The following is a 21,814-nucleotide window of genomic DNA, read 5'->3' on the forward strand; positions in this document are numbered from 1 at the left end:
ATCTATAGAACTCTACACCCCAAATCAACAGAATATACATTCTTCTCAGCACCACATCGCACTTATTCCAAAATTGACCACATAATTGGAAGTAAAGCACTCCTTAGCAAATGTAAAAGAACAGAAATTATAACAAACTGTCTCTCAGACCACAGTGCAATCAAACTAGAACTCAGGACTAAGAAACTCAATCAAAACCACTCAACTACATGGAAACTGAACAACCTGCTCCTGAATGACTACTGGGTACATAACAAAATGAAGGCAGAAATAAAAATGTTCTTTGAAACCAATGAGAACAAAGATACAACATACCAGAATCTCTGGGACACATTTAAAGCAGTGTGTAGAGGGAAATTTATAGCACTAAATGCCCACAAGAGAAAGCTGGAAAGATCTAAAATTGACACTCTAACATCACAATTAAAAGAACTGGAGAGGCAAGAGCAAACACATTCAAAAGCTAGCAGAAGGCAAGAAATAACTAAGATCAGAGCAGAACTGAAGGAGATAGAGACACAAAAAACCCTCCAAAAAATCAATGAATCCAGGAGTTGGTTTTTTGAAAAAATCAACAAAATTGACAGACCGCTAGCAAGACTAATAAAGAAGAAAAGAGAGAAGAATCAAATAGACGCAATAAAAAATGATAAAGGGGATATCATCACCAACCCCACAGAAATACAAACTACCATCAGAGAATACTATAAACACCTCTACGCAAATCAACTAGAAAATCTAGAAGAAATGGATAATTTCCTGGACACTTACACTCTTCCAAGACTAAACCAGGAAGAAGTTGAATCCCTGAATAGACCAATAGCAGGCTCTGAAATTGAGGCAATAATTAATAGCCTACCCACCAAAAAAAGTCCAGGACCAGATGGATTCACAGCTGAATTCTACCAGAGGTACAAAGAGGAGCTGGTACCATTCCTTCTGAAACTATTCCAATCAATTGAAAAAGAGGGAATCCTCCCTAACTCATTTTATGAGGCCAACATCATCCTGATACCAAAGCCTGGCAGAGACACAACAAAAAAAGAAAATTTTAGGCCAATATCCCTGATGAACATTGATGCAAAAATCCTCAATAAAATACTGGCAAACTGGATTCAGCGGCACATCAAAAAGCTTATCCACCATGATCAAGTGGGCTTCATCCCTGGGATGCAAGGCTGGTTCAACATTTGCAAATCAATAAACGTAATCCAGCATATAAACAGAACCAAAGACAAGAACCACATGATTATCTTACTAGATGCAGAAAAGGCTTTTCACAAAATTCAACAGCCCTTCATGCTAAAAACGCTCAATAAATTCGGTACTGATGGAACGTACCTCAAAATAATAAGAGCTATTTATGACAAACCCACAGCTAATATCACACTGAATGGGCAAAAACTGGAAAAATTCCCTTTGAAAACTGGCACAAGACAGGGATGCCCTCTCTCACTACTCCTATTCAACATAGTGTTGGAAGTTCTGGCTAGGGCAATCAGGCAAGAGAAAGAAATCAAGGGTATTCAGTTAGGAAAAGAAGAAGACAAATTGTCCCTGTTCGCAGATGACATGATTGTATATTTAGAAAACCCCATCGTCTCAGCCCAATATCTCCTTAAGCTGATAAGCAACTTCAGCAAAGTCTCAGGATACAAAATTAATGTGCAAAAATCACAAGCATTCTTATACACCAGTAACAGACAAGCAGAGAGCCAAATCAGGAAAGAACTTCCATTCACAATTGCTTCAAAGAGAATAAAATACCTAGGAATCCAACTTACAAGGGATGTAAAGGACCTCTTCAAGGAGAACTACAAACCACTGCTCAGTGAAATCAAAGAGGACACAAACAAATGGAAGAACATACCATGCTCATGGATAGGAAGAATCAATATTGTGAAAATGGCCATACTGCCCAAGGTTATTTATAGATTCAATGCCATCCCCATCAAGCTACCAATGAGTTTCTTCACAGAATTGGAAAAAATGGCTTTAAAGTTCATATGGAACCAAAAAAGAGCCCGCATTGCCGAGACAATCCTAAGTCAAAAGGACAAAGCTGGAGGCGTCACGCTACCTGACTTCAAACTATACTACAAGGCTACAGTAACCAAAACAGCATGGTACTGGTACCAAAACAGAGATATAGACCAATGGAACAGAACAGAGTCCTCAGAAATAATACCACACATCTACAGCCATCTGATCTTTGAAAACCTGAGAGAAATAAGAAATGGGGAAAGGATTCCCTATTTAATAAATGGTGCTGGGAAAATTGGCTAGCCATAAGTAGAAAGCTGAAACTGGATCCTTTCCTTACTCCTTATACGAAGATTAATTCAAGATGGATTAGAGACTTAAATGTTAGACCTAATACCATAAAAACCCTAGAAGAAAATCTAGGTAGTACCATTCAGGACATAGGCATGGGCAAGGACTTCATGTCTAAAACACCAAAAGCAACGGCAGCAAAAGCCAAAATTGACAAATGGGACCTCATTAAACTAAAGAGCTTCTGCACAGCAAAAGAAACTACCATCAGAGTGAACAGGCAACCTACAGAATGGGAGAAAATTTTTGCAATCTACTCATCTGACAAAGGGCTAATATCCAGAACCTACAAAGAACTCAAACAAATTTACAAGAAAAAAACAAAGAACCCCATCAAAAAGTGGGCAAAGGATATGAGCAGACATTTCTCAAAAGAAGACATTCATACAGTCAACAGACACATGAAAAAATGCTCATCATCACTTGCCATCAGAGAAATGCAAATCAAAACCACAATGAGATACCATCTCACACCAGTTAGAATGGCAATCATTAAAAAGTCAGGAAACAACAGGTGCTGGAGAGGATGTGGAGAAATAGGAACACTTTTACACTGTTGGTGGGATTGTAAACTAGTTCAACCATTATGGAAAACAGTATGGTGATTCCTCAGGGATCTAGATCTAGATGTACCATATGACCCAGCCATCCCACTACTGGATATATACCCAAAGGTTTATAAATCATGCTGCTATAAAGACACATGCACACGTATGTTTATTGCGGCACTATTCACAATAGCAAAGACTTGGAATCAACCCAAATGTCCATCAGTGACAGACTGGATTAAGAAAATGTGGCACATATACACCATAGAATACTATGCAGCCATAAAAAAAGATGAGTTTGTGGCCTTTGTAGGGACATGGATGCAGCTGGAAGCCATCATTCTCAGCAAACTATCGCAAGAACAGAAAACCAAATACCGCATGTTCTCATTCATAGGTGGGAATTGAACAATGAGATCACTTGGGACACAGGAAGGGGAACACCACACACCAGGTCCTATTGTGGGAAGGGGGGGAAGGGGGAGGGGTAGTATTAGGAGATACACCTAATGTAAATGACGAGTTAATGGGTGCAGCACAGCAACACGGCCCATGTATACATACGTAACAAACCTGCATGCTGTGCACATGTACCCTAGAACTTAAAGTATGTATATATATATATATAGAATAAGTTCCAGGAGAATAGTGGCAAAAAATAGATCAACTAATAATAAGAAAAATAGAATTTTATATTTTACCTTTAAAAAGAAAAAAAAAAGGAAATACTATAAATACCTTTGTATGCATATAAACTGGAAAATCTAGAAGAAATGGATAAATTCCTGGACACATACACCCTCCCAAGACTAAACCACGAAGAAGTTGAATCTCTGAATAGACCAATAACAAGCTCTGAAGTTGAGGCAATAATTAATAGCTACCAACCAAAAAAAGTCCAGGACCTGATGGATTCACAGCTGAATTCTACCAGAGGTACAAAGAGGAACTGGGACCATTCGTCCTGAAACTATTCCAATCAACAGAAAAAGAGAGAATCCTCCATAACTCATTTATGAGGACAGCATCATCCTGATACCAAAGCCTGGCAGAGACACACACACGAAAAAGAGAATTTAGGCCAATATCCCTGATGAACATCAATGCAAAAATCCTCAATAAAATACTGGAAAGCCAAATACAGCAGCACACCAAAAAGCTTATCCACCACAATCAAGTCAGCTTCATCCCTGGGATGCAATACTGGTTCAATATATGCAAATTAATGAACATAATCCAACACATAAAAAGAACCAACGACAAAAACCACATGATTATCTCAATAGATGCAGAAAAGGCCTTTGACAAAATTCAACTGTACTTCATGCTAAAAACTCTTAATATACTAGGTATTGATGGAACATTATCTCAAAATAATCAGAGCTATTTATGACAAACCCATAGCCAACATCATACTGAATGGGCAAAAACTGGAAGCAGTCCCTTTGAAAACTGGCAGAAGACAGGGAAGGCCTCTCTCACCACTCCTATTCAACATAGTGTTGAAAGTTCTGGCCAGGGTAATCAGGCAGATTGCTGCACTAGCAGTGAGCAAGGCTCCATGGGCATGGGGCGTGCCGAGCCAGGTGCAGGATATAATCTCCTGGTATGCCATTTACTGACTGTTGGGAAAGTGCAGTATTTGGGCAGGAGTATCCCGATTTTCCGGGTACAGTCTGTCATGGCTTTCCTTGGCTAGGAAAGGGAAATCCCCTGACCCTTTATGCTGCCCAGGTAGGGCGACGCTCCACCCTGCTTTGGCTCCCTCTCTGTGGGCTGCACCCCCTGCCCAACCAGTCCCAAAGAGATGAACCACATGCCTCAGTTCAGTTGGAAATGCAGAAATTACCGTCTTCTGCATGGATTACACTGGGAGCTGCAGACTGGAGCTGTTCCTATTCGGCCATCTTGGAATGGACCACTGTTGAGTCCCTTTTTAACCTACTCTAGTCCTCAGTCATTTTAGATTCTCAGTTACATGTTGGTCATATCTACATTGTTTTGAAAAAAATATAGACAGATTAGATAGATAGATAGATAGATAGATAGATAGATAGATAGATAGATAGATAGATAGTGTTTCTACAGGGATAAATCTACTATAACATCATCTTCATTCTTTACCCCCAGGCAAAAAAAACTTCCTGTTTTTGCTTTCTTACAGAGTTAACTCCTAACTCTCCTCCATGCTATTCAAAAAAATAAAATTACTTCTCTTAGAAGGACAAACAAAATAGTTAAGTCAAAACATATTAGACAAGTTTAAACAGGAATTATGAAATAAAAAGAGAAGGAATATTGTAAAAAGTAAGGTAGAGGTTCCTCTTCAAAGACTTTCTTCCCCATCTAATTAGGAATAAATAGTAACCTCTCTTAGAAGCGAAATTTATTCAAAGGCCTATGCTAACATTCTTAAGTATCTGCTAGACGTAGTAAAGAAATCAATGTATTTTATGTTCTTAGCTCCCATAATTTAGCTTAAATATTTACCCTACTATGCTTATACTGGTCCAAGCAAGCATTAAGTCATAGCCTGTTCCTCTTCCCTACTTAAAAGTGTTTTTACCTTTCTCAACATCCCACAAGTTATTTCCTCCTTCCTTCGTTCTCCTCTACCGTTGCCTCTTTTAAAAAGACCATCCTGGCTAACACGGTGAAACCCCGTCTCTACTAAAAAATACAAAAAAAGCTAGCCGGGCGAGGTGGCGGGCGCCTGTAGTCCCAGCTACTTGGGAGGCTGAGGCAGGAGAATGGCGTAAACCTGGAAGGCGGAGCTTGCAGTGAGCTGAGATCCGGCCACTGCACTCCAGCCCGGGAGACAGAGCGAGACTCCGTATCAAAAAAATAATAATAATAATTTAAAAAGTTCTAAGTTGGTAGCCAATCAGGTCAAATACAGAATCTGTGGGCCCGTTCCAGCCAATGGAAACCAGACACAGCAGTAAGGTGGAGCCATCAGTAAGGTGTTTATAAATGACCCTGTCTCCTTTGTACAGTGTACTCTCATTGGAAAACTGCTGGCAAGTGTACCCTCTCTACAGGAAGGGAAATTGGCCTTACTAAATAGTGGTCAAGTGCTATTTCTTTACGGCACCAGGGAACAAGCATTTCAAACGGTATCTTTGACATCTTAAAAGTGTAGGACAATAAAGATAGTCCTATGTCCCCTGAGGACATAGAATCAGAACTCTTTTTTTTTTTTTTTTTTTTTTTTTTTTTGTATCTGAGACAGTCTTACTCTGTTGCCCAGGCTGGAGTGCAGTGGCATGATCTCAGTTTACTGCAACCTCTGCCACCTGGATTCAAGCAATTTTCCTGCCTCAGCCTTCTGGGTAGCTGGGATGACAGGCACCTGCCAATGCACCAGCTAATTTTTGTATTTTTAGTAGAGATGGGGTTTCACCATGTTGGCCAGGCTGGTCTTGAGTTCCTGACCTCGTGGTCCACCCACCTCGGCCTCCCAAAGTGCTGGGATTGTGGGTATGAGCCACCACGCCCAGCCTAGAACTCTCAACTAGAAGAATGTTAAGATGTCCTATTGTGTCTGGTGTTGGTTCCTTCCAGTGGGTTCTTGGTCTCACTGACTTCAGAAATGAAGCTGCAGACCTTCGCAGAGAGTGTTACAGCTGTTAAAGGTGGCACTTCCGGAGTTGTTTGTTCCTTCCGGTGGGTTTGCAGTCTCACTGACTTCAGGAATGAAGCCACAGACCCTTGTGGTGAGTGTTACAGCTCATAAAGGTAGTGTGGACCCAAAGAATGAGCAGCAGCAAGATTTATTATGAAGAGCAAAAGAACAGTTTCCACAGCATGGAAAGGGACCTGAGTGGCTTGCCGCTGCTGGCTGGGGTGGCCAGCTTTTATTCTCTTATTTGTCCCTGCTCAAGTTCTGCTGATTGATCCATCTTATTACAGAGTGCTGACTGGTATATTTTTACAGAGTGCTGATTGGTGCATTTATAATCCGTTAGCTAGACACAAAAGTTCTCCAAGTCCCCACTCAACCCAGGAAATCCAGCTGGCTTCACCTCTCAATCTGGGACTTTCAGACACAAGAAAGGCCTGTGAAAAGAGCAAAGGCTCCCAATTACAACTGAGGAGGTGGGAGAATTACCTGGTTACAGGCTCTCCCAGGATTCCTTGGATGGTAACAGACCTTGAGGACAGCTGTCTGGGACAGGAGATTAACACTGAGAAAGCCATGCCAGTTTCCAGGAGGAAGTCAATTTCCTGGACTTCAATGGTTAAAATGTACCCGGGGCTCAGTGAGGGTGATGACATGAGCTGGTGTTTGCCCCAGGCACCCTGAATCCTGTTGTTTGATCATCTGGTTGGGGTCTTCAGGCCCACAGAACTTTCGTCCTCTGGGCAGTGCACCTTCCAGTGATTGCCTCGGCATAGTGGACATGGGCAAGGGGGTGGCTTGTTTCTCACTGAAAAATCTTTTTTAAAGTGTCCTTGCAAACCACACTGATAATAAGGCCTACCAAGTGATTGGCCTGCTCCATTTTCTGTCCTCTCTGAACCATCAAGGTCTGTTTGTCTGAGGGCCATGACTAAGGCTGCGTCCTTTCTCTGATCTCACTTTTCCTTTTAGGCCTGTTCCTCTTGGGCCCTATTATAGAACACTGAGGTTGCCAGGTTTAATAATGCCTCCAGATTTTGTTCAGGGCCCAGGGCTTGCTTTTGGAGCTTTCTCCTGATATCTGTAGATGATTGGGTAATAAACTTATCTTTTTAGGATCAATTGACCCTCCAGGGAGTCAGGTGACAGAAGTATATTTCCTTAAGCCATCCTGTAGCTGCTCAAGAAAGGCAGAAGGATTTTCTTTCTTTCCCTGAGTTATGGTGGACAACACTGAATAATTCATGGTTTTCTTCCTAATTCTCCTTAGTCCTCCTAGAACACAGGTCAGCAGATGTTTACAACTCCAGTCTCCATGATCTGAGTCTAGGTCCCAGTGGGGATACATACTGGGGACAGCTTGCTGACTGGTAGGGAATTTGTCCCTTTCCAGGTATTTCCCAAACTCTTAGGCTGCAGCTAAAGCCATATTCTTTTCATTAAAGGTCAGGGTTTGATCTAACAATTGCATGATATCTCTCCAAGTGAGGTCAAAGGTTTGCCCTACACCCTGTAGAACATCTATATACCTATCAGGATCATCTGAAAACTTCCCCCAGGCACCTTGATCTGCTTTAAATCAGAGAGGGAGAATGGGACATGTACCTGGGTTGGGCCAAATTTCCCTCCCCTTATAGCCTGAAGGGGACATAACTGATAGCCAGATGGTTTTTGTGGTCCCTTGGAGATTTCTTTGCTAGTTTCATTCTGGGTGGGGGAGTTTAGAGGAGGCTTATCATTAATAGGAAGAGGAGCTATGCGGAGGCTAGGATATGGGTGTAAGCTGAAGGTGCCTTTGTGGGATGTAAATTGGAAGCTTTGATAGTTGTGGATTCTCCTTCAGTGAAAAGAAAACTTGGACATAAGGCTATTATCCTCAGGTTCTTGGGTTTTTCATAGAATAGCAAAGCAATCACTTTGTAACAATACCATTTACATGTCAACATGAAGAATAAATACAAACCAAAACCTGCACAAACCAGGAGAGGTGCCTGGACCAGGACAGTCAGGCGCAACCCCTATGCTTGCCTCTAACCAGCCTCAGCAGGTGGGCAGGCTACAACACACTCCTCACTCAACTATATGGGGCTCTGCAGCCTGGCAGTTACAGACGCTGAGACCTCAAACCATAGGGACTAGCTGGCTGAAAAAGACTCCTCCTCATTGGTCTTACAACCAACTATTTGTAAACATACCCCTAGAGGTCACCACACTCCCTACAAAGAGACAGGGGCCCACAGCCTACCCCAAAGCACCTCATCCTCCCCTTACCACCCTTTGAATCTGGTTCTTTCTTAGGCCTGAGAGCTAGGGTATAAAGGTGTAGAAAAAGACACAGTCCTGACTTCAGAGTCCCTCTGGGCAGACTCATCTCATAGTATTGCATAACACACAACACATGTTTATACACGTAGGCACAGACTGGAACACATGATCTGTTAACAATCTGTAACACCAGGAACTTGTTAAGCTCAGAGACGAAAGCAGAAATGAGTGGAAGACTGTACCACAAGCATCTATCAATGAAAGCAGACAGCTTAAGTAACACTGAGAAAAAAGGTCTCTCCTTTGCTCTTGTCTTGGTCTTGTATCTATCATTAAGAGGAAATTAGCTTAGCTCCTTACATTTGTATCTCAGAAAACAGACATAATAGAAGAATAAGAGCATTACCTTTAAGTCAGTTCTCCGGTATTTTTAGTACTAAAATGTTAAACACTGAAGAGGTGAATGACTAGCACAATGTATGTGTGTCAAACCTTCGCCCAGCCTCAAGTATTTAACTCTCATTTCTGTCTGTCGATTGTTGGAACACTCAAAAGTAAATGGCTGTCATCATTTCCCTCACCACTGAATGCCTCAGGCAACACTTCCTATCTCCTACAAACATCATCACACCTAAGAAAATTGACAATAACTTACTATTATCATCAGATATCCAGTTCATATTTAGATATCCAAGGGTCCCCAAAATACTTTTTTTAATTGATCTTCTAGGATACTAACCAAAATATTTTTAAAAGTCATTTTATTCCTTCCTTCCAAACCAGAATTCAATCAAGTTTTCCTTACTGCTCAGGGCCATGAACATTGGTTTTAAATATTTGGTAAGAATATCTTACATTTGTTGTGAACCAGCACTAGTGATGCTCAGCTTTACTGCTTGATCAAAGTGGGCACCACCAATACATTCTACAACATGGACAAAATTGGAAAACACTATATGTGAAAGAAGCCAGATGCAAAGGGATAGAGAGCATGCAATTCCACTTAAGTGAAACAGCACACCAGATGTAGTAGGTCCAGCCTGTAGTCCGAGCAATTTGAGAGGCTGAGGAGGGACAGGAAGCAGAGGCTGCAGTGAGCTATGATGGTGCCACTGCACTGATTGATACAGCAAGATACTGTTTAAAAAAAAAAACAAAAAACTCAAAATACTTCTCTCAAAAAATGGATGGTTCTGCTGTTACTGACACGTACAGACTTTTTTCTTGTCGTCATCCCCAAATGATATAACAAATATTTATGGTATTTACATTATATGAGGTATTATAAATAATTTTGATTTTTTTCTTTTTTTAAAACAGAGACAGGGTCTCACTTTGTCACCCAGTGCTTATTTGTGGGGCTTTTTTGTTGATTTTTGGTTTTCTGGTAGAGATACGGTCTCATTGGTTGAGTTCAAGACTGGTCTTGAACTGCTGGCCTCAGGTAAACCTCCCACCTTGGACTCAAAAAGTGCTGGGATTATAAATGTGAGCCACAGCATCTGGCTGACAGACAAATTTTAAGTGTTAAAATATCAGACCTAATATTTGTTTCCTGGTATATATTCTTTCCATTCCAATTTATTATTGGCTTCAAAATAAGCCCCCCACCCTATCTCCCAAAAAAAAATGGCTTAATGAGACAACACTTAATAAATTGAAATTCTGTTTAACACTTTTGGGAATAGTTCCTAACATTGTTAGAACACAGAGGACCTGGGCACAGCAACAGTGGTCCAGCTGCCTTGGCAGCAACACATGCAAACCCTCAGGGCCAGCACACACCACAGAAACACTCCCAGTGCCTTCAGTGACCCAATTTTTACAGCCAGGGTCTAAGAAACAGAAATGGAAACAGGAGCTATCATCCTAATGAATACCCAGCTTGCAACAAGGAAAAAGAAGGAAAGCCAAATTGGAGGTGGTTTTCTTTTAATGTCCTTGAAATCTATACAAGACATCCTATTCCACACAACTCATAGGAAAGAAAGATTCCTCTGTGGTTAAGCAACCCAGTTATCTCCAAACCACACCTGAACATTCTCCCGCAGCCCACCTATTAACTCACAATGTCCCAAACAGAATGAGTTTCAGGGTCTTAAGGACCCACTGTCACCCAAAAACAAACTGGACATCCCAGTGACTTAAGAAACTGAGCATGATATGGATGTGTTCCTTCTGTCCCTCAACATTCACTCCCCAGTACAAAGCTACCTCTGGTGGCCACATCCTCTCCTTCAGAATCTAGCTGCACTAAGCTTTTCTGCACAGGCATCACCTACACCACTGAAGCAGCTGGCAGCTTCTTCCTGTGACATTTCTCATTAGGACTTTCCACAATTTTTGAGGCTTAATGCAACTTCCTTATTCCCGTGGCTAACATCAAAGAACCACACCACAACAGAATGAAACTCTGATTATTCCTAAATCTCTCAAGGAAGAGGTAATCTAGAGGTTAAACATGCCTGAACTGAGCTGTCCTCACTTGAGCTGGTCCTGTAGGCCTTTCACTTGTTTGGGTGTGTAAATAATAACACAACACCTTTTATTTTCTTTCTTTTTTAAATTTTGTTTAAGACGGTCTCACTCACCAGGGCTAGAGAGTGGTGGCACGAGCTCAGCTCACTGCAACCTCAACCTCCAGAGCTGAAGATCCCCACAAGACCCCCACACCTTTGGTAAGTGTGTGGGCAGTTAGTCCCCTTGTTCCCAGGGGCAGCAGTCCCAAAAATAGCAAGTCATTCCAGCACTACCCCACAACTCAACCCAGTCCCTGAAGATTCAGGTGACAGATAACTGACTTCAAGAGTGCAGCATCACTAAAAAAATATAAATTATAAGGAAGCTTTGCCTCCTAGGTAAAACAAATGTGACCTGATATTAAAAATATTTCAAGGCCAGGTGCAATGGCTCACATCTATACTCTCAGCACTTTGGGAGGCTGAGGTGGGCCGATCACAAGGTCAGGAGTTCAAGACCAGCCTGAGCAATATGGTGAAACCCCATCTCTACTAAAAATAACAAAAATTAGCTGGTGTGATAGTGTGCACCAATAGTCCCAGCTACTTGGGAGGCTGAGGCAGGAGAATCTTTTGAATCTGGGAGGCAGAAGTTGCAGTGAGCTAAGATAGTCCCACTGCACTCCAACCTGGGCAAGAGAGACTCCAAAAAAAAAAAAAAGAAAGAAAAGAAAAAAAGAAAAGAGAGACAGAGAAAAGAGTCTGAGAATAAAAGAGGCACAGAGTAAACCCAACAGCCCAGGAAGGGTTAATTTCAGCCTCAGCTATGAACACTTTTAAACCAAATAGCCTTTCTTAGCCCATTAATCTTAAGTTATTTATATTTAACCTGATTCACTAAAAGCAGAGCCTTCAAAAGCATCTCTGTCAGCAGGCTACACACAAAGTGAAAACAAACACAACCTTGGATGACAAAGAAAACAAGCCATCCTTACATCAGGTAAGGAGAGGCAGCCAGGTGCAATGGCTGCACTCCAACCTGGGCAACAGAGAGAGATTCAGTCTCAAAAAAAAAAAAAAAAAGAAAGAAAGAAAAACAGGAGAGTCTGAGAATAAAGAGGCACACCTCCTCATTTATTAATAAAAGGAGATTATACCTGTAATCCCAAGTAATCCCAACCCTTTGGGAGGCAGGAGGAGGAGTTGAGCCCAGGAGTTCAAGACCAGCCTAGGCAATACAGTGAGACCCAACCCTACAAAAAAAAAAAGAAAAAGAAAAAAAAAAAATTGCTGGGTGTGGGGCACACAACTGTGGTATCAGCTACCTGGCAGCGTGAGGCCTGGAAGGTCGAGGTTTGCAATGAACCATGATCATGCTGATATACTCCAGCCTGGGCCACAAAGCAAGAACCTGTCTCAAAGAAAAGGAAGAAAAAAAGGAAAGAGACGCCAAGCTGACCTGTATGATGTCAGGCCCTAAGAGATACTTTCAAGGAGCCCTTGGCTCCCACTGGCACAATCATCAGTGCATTAAAGAAACACCAGGGTGAAGGTCACCCAGGCCCTTCTGAATCTTCATGGCAAATTCAGTGCAGTCTAACAATCGAGAAGAAAATTGTGATTGAAGCAACACTATGGCAATGTCATGACTGCAGAACAAATTATCTCCCTCAGGATAACCCCTGAAAAAGTAAAATGTTCCCACGTGTGGAAAGGGCTAGTTAAGAAAAGGACTCAGCAGAACTGTGGTGGGCTTATGTAAAAATAGACGCAAAGAAAGAAGGTGTGCCACACAGGGCCCTCCTGTACCAGGAAGCAACTCCCTTTAAGAGCAGCTGGACCTGAGCACACTGCAGGGCAATGAGTCATCCAAAACATTTACTTCTGCTCTCCATTCAAATCTGCATCTGCAATTAATCTAAAATGTAATTTAGGGCACTGATAGAAACACTGCGCCAGAGACAGCCACCCAACAAAAGGCTCCCTAAGCCAGAGGCCCACTGCTGCTGCCCCTCACACAGACCACAGAGGCTCACATCCAGAATGAAGACTGCATACTACTCAACTCTCCAACATTCATATTAGTTCACAAGGTTGGCACAGGTTTACTACGTTAAATATTTCTTGTATAAAATATTAAGTATTTCCCGCCAGGTGTTACTGCCTTCTCAGACCATAAACCTTTGTAAAAATCAGAACTTTTCAGACATTCAACCAAATTTTCAACCAAATATTAATTAGGTATCTATTAATATGTGCACAGAAGTATTTAGAAAGTGTAAAACAAAAACAAGTCCAAGACGAACCTAACCATGTATTTGGGCAAACAGAATCCATGTTCTTCCTTCTATACTGCTTCTATCAGCAGTCTTCATCCTCCAAAATCTCTAATCCCCTTCTATTTGGACCCAAAACTACTATCTTGGCCCATACTTTACACTGTCTTGACAAAAGTATCTGAGAGCAAATACCAGCTTGGACATTACAGCTATTTAGGCAATGCATCTGCTGTGAAGAGCCAGCAGGTACACATCTGACTAACACAAGACTCCATCCTGGGCTCTGCCAATAAAACTTCCCCAGATAACCATTTCCATTCCTCAACTGAGATGCCCACTTCCCCCTCCAGAATGTGGGCAAATAACACCAATGACATCCATGTATGTCAAATGTCCCCAGGGCAGAGAATGGAGTGTGACATACAGTAGGCACAAAATAAACAGCACCTGGTTTCTGCTCCACTGCCCTGTTCCTCATCCCTACTTTATTTTCTGTCTCCTTTCCTCCATCCTTTCCCAGAGCCGCTCTCCTAATGTTTGCCCAATTTCCTCCACTAGGAATCAATTCATCTTCTCTTTTTCCAAGTTATTTTTAATGAACACCTGTTAACAAACACCACTAAGTCTTCCCAACTTGCTTACGCAGTCTGCTTTCCAAGTCCTCTCCTGTTTCAGCTTTCTCCTGACTGTATTGTAAGGATCTTCTTAAGGTTGGACATGATGCCTTGTGTGTGTAATCCCGGCACTTTGGGAGGATGAGGTGGGAGGACCACTTGAGGTCAGGAGTTCAAGACCACCCTAAGAAACATAGTGAGACCTCATCTCTACAAAGTTTTTTTTTTTTAATTAGCCTGCTATGGTGGTGCATTCCTGTAGTCCTACCCACTCCGGAGGCTGAGGCAGGAGAATCACTTGAGTCCAGCAGCTTGAGGCTGCAGTGAGCTATGATCACACCACTGCACTCCAGCCTGGGCGACAGAGTAAGACCTTGTCTCAAAAAGAAGAACAGTTTAGGCACCAGGGCGCTGTAAAGTCAGTGCAACTTCATCTGGCCCATCTACTATGTTTAAACTTTGACACATCATCTTCTGCCTCAAAAAAAGTCAGCAGACCAAATTCAGGTCTATCAATGCAAACTCTATACAACCCAACGGCAGCTGTTTCCAGTTTCATCTGCTACCATCTTCTCGGATGCGCTTTCATGTTCACACAGATTTGGCTAACATTCTCACATTACATGCCACCTTCCTAGCCTTTGTCCAGAACCTTCCCACAGTCTAAGATGGCCTTATTCTGATTTCTGCAGTGACATTCCACTGATTGTTTTTTTTAAACAAATATAGCTTACAGTTAAAAAAAAAAAAAAGAAAGAAAAAACGCCACTTCTTCCATGAAATCTCCCAGGTCACAGAACCTTTCTCTCCTCTGATACATATCCTTTTTTATAGGAACTAGTACATACTGCAAGTTTCAAGTAAATTGAATGCATCTTTCTCGCAGATCTCAAAGCAGGGCCTGGATCTGTACAATCTTTGTGTTTCCTAAAACAGAACTGCACAGTGAGCAACTAATAAACATCTGTTGACTAAATCAGTCAAACATCCTAAAAAGCTGAGTTTGTCTAGTTTTAGAAGTTCCTTCCATAAAACATGTAACTCATTCCAGTTGAAAAAAGATCCAAAGCTGTTTTCCCACTATAGAGTGTGCCACATTTGGAAAAGTAGACAGGTGAGCTAGAAGTTAGCCACGCAGTGCTTTACAAGCATGCCAAATGTGTGAATGGTCATAAAGACATAAAAAACAAAGATTGCCCTCATCAAAACTGCTAAGGATCTGCATGGCAGGCAGCAATAGATATGTCAAGGCCATGTCCAAAACTATGGCATATGGTGCAACTGAGGAAAGGAAAGGCCAATGCAGCGAGAATGATGTAGGATCTTACTGGAGGCCTGGGGTGGGATAAAGAATGGGGCATATAAACAGAGTTAGGCCATAATCATCATATGGGACGTCATCAAAAAAATAACATTTGAAGTTTTACCTTATACATACATAAAACACTAAGTATAAGCTGAATCTGACTCTAATTTAACCAGAAATGCCATGAACAAAGTCTCTCAAACAAACAAAAGCCACTTAATAATACAAACATAGGGCTGGATGCAGTGGCTCACGCCTGTAATCCCAGCACAAGGGGAAGCTGAGGTGGGCAAATGGCTTTAGCCCAGGAGTTCAAGATCAGCCTGGGCAACATAGTAAGACCGTCTCTATATTGAGAAAAGTAAGAGACAGCAGAATCGCTTGAACCCAGAAGTCAGAAGTTGCAGTGAGCCGAGATCGCGCCAGCCTGGGTGACAAAGCAAGACTGTCTCAAAAATAAATAGTATACAATAAAATAATAGAAATGTCTATCAAAATTAATGTAGTCATTAAAGTGGATCATTTCCTAAGCCTAAAAACCCTTCGATGGCAATTATCTAACTGCCTGAGTTCTAGAGCTGAGGATTGACATCTTCTTTCAAACAGCTTTACAATAAAAGTTAGAAAAGTTGGATTGCACAGACATTACATTTAAAATTCAAACTAAGAGAGCACATACTAAAAACACTTCAAAATTCCAAGACAATAACTTTTAGTTATTTGAATTCATTTCATTTTTCAATAATGTTTATCAAATGTGCTACACTCAATTCCCACAAAGCACTAACTACACAGCAATAATAAACTGATACAACATGCCATCAGACAAGCAACGCATCATCATTTTCACTTATTCAGCAGCAAATACCTGCTATTAAGAGATCCTCATCCATTATAGATACCATCTGAGGGACGAACGGACTTATACAGGGTGATGGACAGATCAGAACACTTATTTTGGCAACAAAATGCAGATTATTTTCCAAACCAGCATTCACTGATACTAATTATTTTATTTAACTGATGATAGGTTCATTGCTCAAATGCAAAAAAAGTCTCTTATATTTGACGAAGCATAACCTTAGTATATCAAATCTACTCAGAAAGGCACAAAAAGCTTCTGGAAAAAAATAATCTCAAATAAAGAGAAATAGCATAGTTTCTTTAACTGTGTAGAGAGTTCTCGTCACTGTATCAACATTGCAGTTACAGCTAACATGCCAGCCACTGGTCATCAGCAGGCCATCTGGGTGAGTATGATGAAAGGCACTGCTGGTGTGGGTGATCAGCATAGTACAGAGAAAAGCATCTGACAGTGGCAAGGCAAGTTAGAGCTGCAAAGAGGAACTGGAGTTTTAAAAGTAACAACTTTAAAAACAAACTTCTAGTAGATTTTGTTATGTATATTTTACCAAAATAAAACAGAAAGAAAAAACTGCTAAAAGTTTGAAGTTTGGGTCAAATTTAGGAATATCCTGTGGGGAACTTTTCAACACACAAGAGGCATGCACAAAGAACAGAGAAAACATCATAGCAATTTGGTCTTTGTTCCCTTCCATCCTGTTCCATTCAGATGGCCAGCCTATCAGATGAGATCCTGCTCTTACTGCAAGACCAAACATAAAGCTAGGAGGACAACAGTTGAATCGAGGGTGGAGGAGGCCACACCAACTATAGGAGATCCAATGCAAGGGTCACAATGAAAGCTGACCAAGACATCAGCCCACCCTAACCCAAACCCCCAACCCTGCTTTTTTTCTGGTTTAACTACAGTTGCAAGTAATTCGAGAGTGATTGTGACACACATTAAGAGAACTAGAGGTCTTCCAGGGCAGCCAACATTTAGTAAGAGAAATCAAGGTCTCAGAGGCACCAAACTGTGTCATAGTCTCTGATTTTGAACTCTCCAAGTCATGCCACTGACTGGGTTTGCACATAACAAAAATAGTAACTGTTTCAATGACACTTTTTCCACAAGCAATTTTATCCTACATGTTTGGCTAAGTCTCATCCCCCCAAAAAGGATCAAAAGATTCTAAGTGCTGCAGTTCAACAACTGTGCACATTTTTATTTCTCATTTCAAGTGTTAAGGATATTGCTCAAATTACTGCATAACTCTCCTCATATAAGAAAGCCTGAAATCTGATTTCTCTACCAGAAAAACCCTGTTCTGGCGAATGCATACAAAGCTACCCATAACCTGCAAAAACCATGAAACCTAAGCATGTTACATCTTAACTGTTAGAAGGAAAATAGTTCTAAAGCCCTTAGCAGTAACTTGGACCAGCTTCATATTCCCAACCCTCTTCCAAAACTACTTAGAAGTTGATACACAATAATCGCCTTCCAAAAACACAACAGAAGCAGAAAATGTTAATGGAACACCAGGAAAAGAACAGGCCTGGAGAAAAATCAGGACTCCCCCCACCAACTTTCCCAAAAATAGGACTGAATCAATGTCGCAGGGACACCAACCCACCCACCTACCAACCACCCTGCCAGGTAATGATGAAATGAGGAACGGAAATTAACATTTTTGGCTACATCTCACATTGTCCTTGAGGCCCCGGATTGCTTGTTGCAGCCGCCACTGCCACCGCTACTGCTACCGCCACCGCCACCGCTTTCCTCCCAACCGCGCCCTCCCCACCTCCCGGGTCCGCCTACCCTCCCCTAACACTCACTACACGCTGCTCCTCATTCCTGCACCTCTTCCGCCTACACTCGCCTCCTGCAACCGGGACGCCCCAGATCCCCAGTTCGCTCGCCCGCTCTGGCAAGGAGCCCGAGAGCCGCCTGCTCTCATTTCAAAACAATGGTAATAATAAGGAAACTGAGAATAACAACCACGTCCAGCAAACTCAAAGGCACTCTTCTAGCAGTGCAAAGGTCGGCGCCCCCCTCCCCAGCAACTAGTACCCGCTCAGAGATCCCTAGACGGCCCCGCAGCCCCGCCCCAGGGCCCCGGTCAGCCCCTCAGGGCCTCCTCTGCCCCCCAAACGCCCCAGGCCCGTCCCGGAATCCCCTACTGGCCCCTCACTGCCACCCTGGGCCGCTAAAAATCCGCAGCGGCCCCAAGCCCGTCCGGAGACCTGCAGGAGGCAGCTCTGCCGGCGGGGAAGGCCGGCAAGACTCAACACTGCACCAATGCCCCGCACGCGCCCCGACCACTGTCCCCAAGCCAGAGGCACCACTCACCGGGCTCCGAGGGCGGCGTGCAAGAGTTGCCCATGCAACCTGCGGCCGCGTTCCCCTGGCCCCTTGTCCCAGCGGGAGCCAGGGGAACCACCAGTGGTTCTGGGGAGAGAACCACCAGGCATCCACTGCGGGAAATACTGACTGGTTATCTGGCAGCCGGCTAGTCCGCCGCCCCTGGCAAGTTGGGGGCCTCCGTCCATGCTTGCTCACTCAGGGAAACCTGTGGCTCCAGGATGCAGTAGGGGTTGAAGGGAGGCCAGCCTCATGAGATGCTCCCGCCCATTGGCCCGCTGTATGTGCCACCACCATTGGCATACCCGCTGGCAGTAGGCCTGGGCAAGTCACTGCCATAGGAGTGTGTCTGGAATTGGTTCCTTCCTGTGGGTTCCTGGTCTTGCTGACTTCAAGAATGAAGCCACCGACGGTCCAAATGAGTGTTACAGTTATTAAAGATGGTGTGTCTGCAGTTTGTTCCTTAAGATATTCAGATGTATCTGGAGTGTCTTCCTTCTGGTGTGTTCGTGGCCTTGCTGACTTCACAAGTGAAGCCACAGACCTTGGCAGTGAGTGTGACAGCTCTTAAAGGTGGAGGCCTTCGGAGTTGTTCCTTCCTACTGGTGGTTCGTGGTCTCATTGGCTTCAGGAGTGAAGCTGCAGATCTTCGTTGGCAGTGATTGTTACAGCTTTTAAGAGTAGTGCAGACCCAAACAGTGAGCAGCAGCAAGAAAGAACATAGGCTTCACAGCCACTGCACCAGCCAAATCTGACTGCCCCTACAGGTGGCCAGCTTTTATTCCCCCTACCTACATCCTGCTGATTGGCCCATTTTACAGAGAGCTGATTGGTCCATTTTAGAGTGAGTTGATTGTCCCATTTTACAGAGTGTTGATTGGTGTGTTTATAAACCTTTAGCTACATACAGAGTGCTGACTGGTGCATTTTTACACAGTGCTGATGCTGCCTTTATAAACCTTTAGCTAGACACAGAATGCTAATTGCTGTGTTTTTACACAGTGCTGATTGGTGCGTTTACAAACCTTTAGCTAGACAGCAAAGTATGCTTATCTAATCCTACATGCCCATGCTGCAATATGGAGAGAAAGAGAATTCCTAACCTCTGGGGGAACTGCAAGAGATTAAGCCCCAGTATTCCCTGACCAAAACATAATGGGGACTTTCACGGGGGCATAGTTTTCTTACCTTGGGGTGATTGAAAACAGAAGAGGATAAGGTACTCATACCAGAAGCCAGCAAGTGGAAAATACTTAAGACCCTCCACCAAACTTTTCATATGTGTTCTGTGAACACTCATCAAATGGCCAAATCCCTATTTACAGTCCCAAATCTCCTCTGGACCATCTGACAAGTAGTCAAAGCCTATGAGGTGTGCCAAAGAAATAATCCTTTGGGCCATCATAAGGCTACTCTGGGGAAAAAAGAATAGAGCACTATCCCAGAGAGGGCTGGCAGTTAAACTTCAACCATATGCCTAAGTCAAGGGGATTTCAATACTTGTTGGTCTGTGTTGATACCTTTACAAATTGGATAGAAGCCTTTCCCTTCACAATGAGAATGCTCAAGAAGTGGTTATTTCATGCTCCTAATTCATGAAATAATTCCTATATTTGGGCTTCCCCAAAGTTTACCAAGAACACCACAACAGGACATGCAATCCAGCTTTTATGTTCTTACATTGCTAACCTCACCTATTACACAAGCCATGAAAAGCACATGCACGGCTCTGTAACCCCGAATACCATCTAAACTTTCCAAGTTCCTTTAGGCATCCAATGCAGCCTGTTATCAGGCCTGCCCTTGGGGCACCTACTATCCCATCAGTGTAATTACACCCTGCAACTTCAAGTCCCAGATGATCATAGTAACTTTCTAGTCACCCAAACAACTCCATTTGGTTGGCTTGTCTGTTTCTCAGAGCCTCCAAAAATCATCACCTCCTCCCTGCTTAACAAATAGTCCAGGTTTTGTAATGGCAAACATACTCCCTGCATGACTGTTCACTCCTGGACTGCCTGCAGCAGCACCCGCACCAGTAGTGATTGCCTTCTCAACCCCTCTTTCAACTATTCCCTTGAATGGTTCCTAGTAGATATAAAACGATTTTTTCTCCAGTGGAAAAATAGAACACAGGGAGCCAATCAGATTGCTCCCAAAATCCCTTTCCAGCCACTCACTGGAGCTACCTTGGCAAGTACTCTAGGAGTATGGGAAAATGAAAACAACAAACTCACACACCTTTTTAACATACACAACCAGTTCTGTCTACCCAGCCAAGGCATATTATTCTTATGTGGAACTTCAACCTATATCTGCCTCCCTACCAAATGGACAGGCACCTGCACCTTAGTATTCCTAAGTCCCAACATTGACATTGCCCCAGGAAATCAGACCCTATCAATGCCCCTCAAAGTTCATGTCCATCAGTGCAGGGCCATATAACTCACTCCCCGTATTTTTAGGGCTAGGAATGGCTACTGCTACAGGAACTGGAATAGCTAGTTTATCTACTTCATTATCCTACTACCATACACTCTGAAAAGATTTCTCAGACAGTTTGCAAGAAATAACAAAATATAAATACAACCCCAAATAGACCCTTTGGCCGCAGTGACTCTCCAAAACTGCTGAGGCCTCAACCTTCTCACTGCTGAGAAAGGAGGACTTTGCACCTTCCTAGAGGAAAAGTGTCATTTTTACACTAACCAGTCAGGGATAGTATGAGATGCTACCCAGCATTTACAGGAAAAGGCTTCTGAAATCAGACAACTCCTTTCAAACTCGTATACCAATCTCTGGAGGCAGGCAACGTGGCTTCTCCCCTTTCTAGGTCCCATGACAATCATCATGCTATTACTCACCTTTGAGCCCTGTATTTTCAACCTCCTTGTCAACTTTGTTTCCTGCAGGATCAAGGTCATCACACTACAGATAGTCTTACAAATGGAACCCCAAATGAGCTCAACTCACAACTTCTACCGAGGACCGTGGATCAATCCACTGACCCTTTGACTGTCTTAGATAGTTCCCCTCTGGAGGACACTAACACTGCAGGGCCCCTTCTTTGCCCCATCCAGCAGGAAGTAGCTACAGTGGTCATCACCCAATTCCCAACAGCAGTTGGGGTGTCCTGTTTAGATAAGGGATTGAGAGATGAAGCCAGTTGGACTTCA

At 42.9% G+C, this 21,814-nt stretch overlaps 1 protein-coding gene across 2 annotated transcripts in view; it reads right to left on the reverse strand.

Moving 5' to 3' along the window:
• LOC115895646 (G-protein coupled receptor 143-like) overlaps positions 1–19,374 on the reverse strand; it is a 63,829-nt gene extending 44,455 nt beyond the window's left edge. The window contains exon 1 of one of the 2 annotated variants that reach the window (XR_004055827.1): positions 17,980–18,066. Coding sequence is in view for 1 of the 2 variants with exons in the window: in XM_030926292.1 (XP_030782152.1) it covers positions 18,627–18,826 (200 nt within the window). In the remaining variant the exon portion in view is untranslated. Of the gene's footprint in view, positions 1–17,979; positions 18,067–18,626 lie in introns of those variants that run through there. The other variant, XM_030926292.1, reaches the window with a different exon arrangement.
• Between the last annotated feature and the right edge of the window lie 2,440 nt (positions 19,375–21,814).

Source organism: Rhinopithecus roxellana, chromosome 22 (genome assembly GCF_007565055.1).
Source record: "Rhinopithecus roxellana isolate Shanxi Qingling chromosome 22, ASM756505v1, whole genome shotgun sequence".
NCBI classification, from domain to species: Eukaryota; Metazoa; Chordata; class Mammalia; order Primates; family Cercopithecidae; genus Rhinopithecus; species Rhinopithecus roxellana.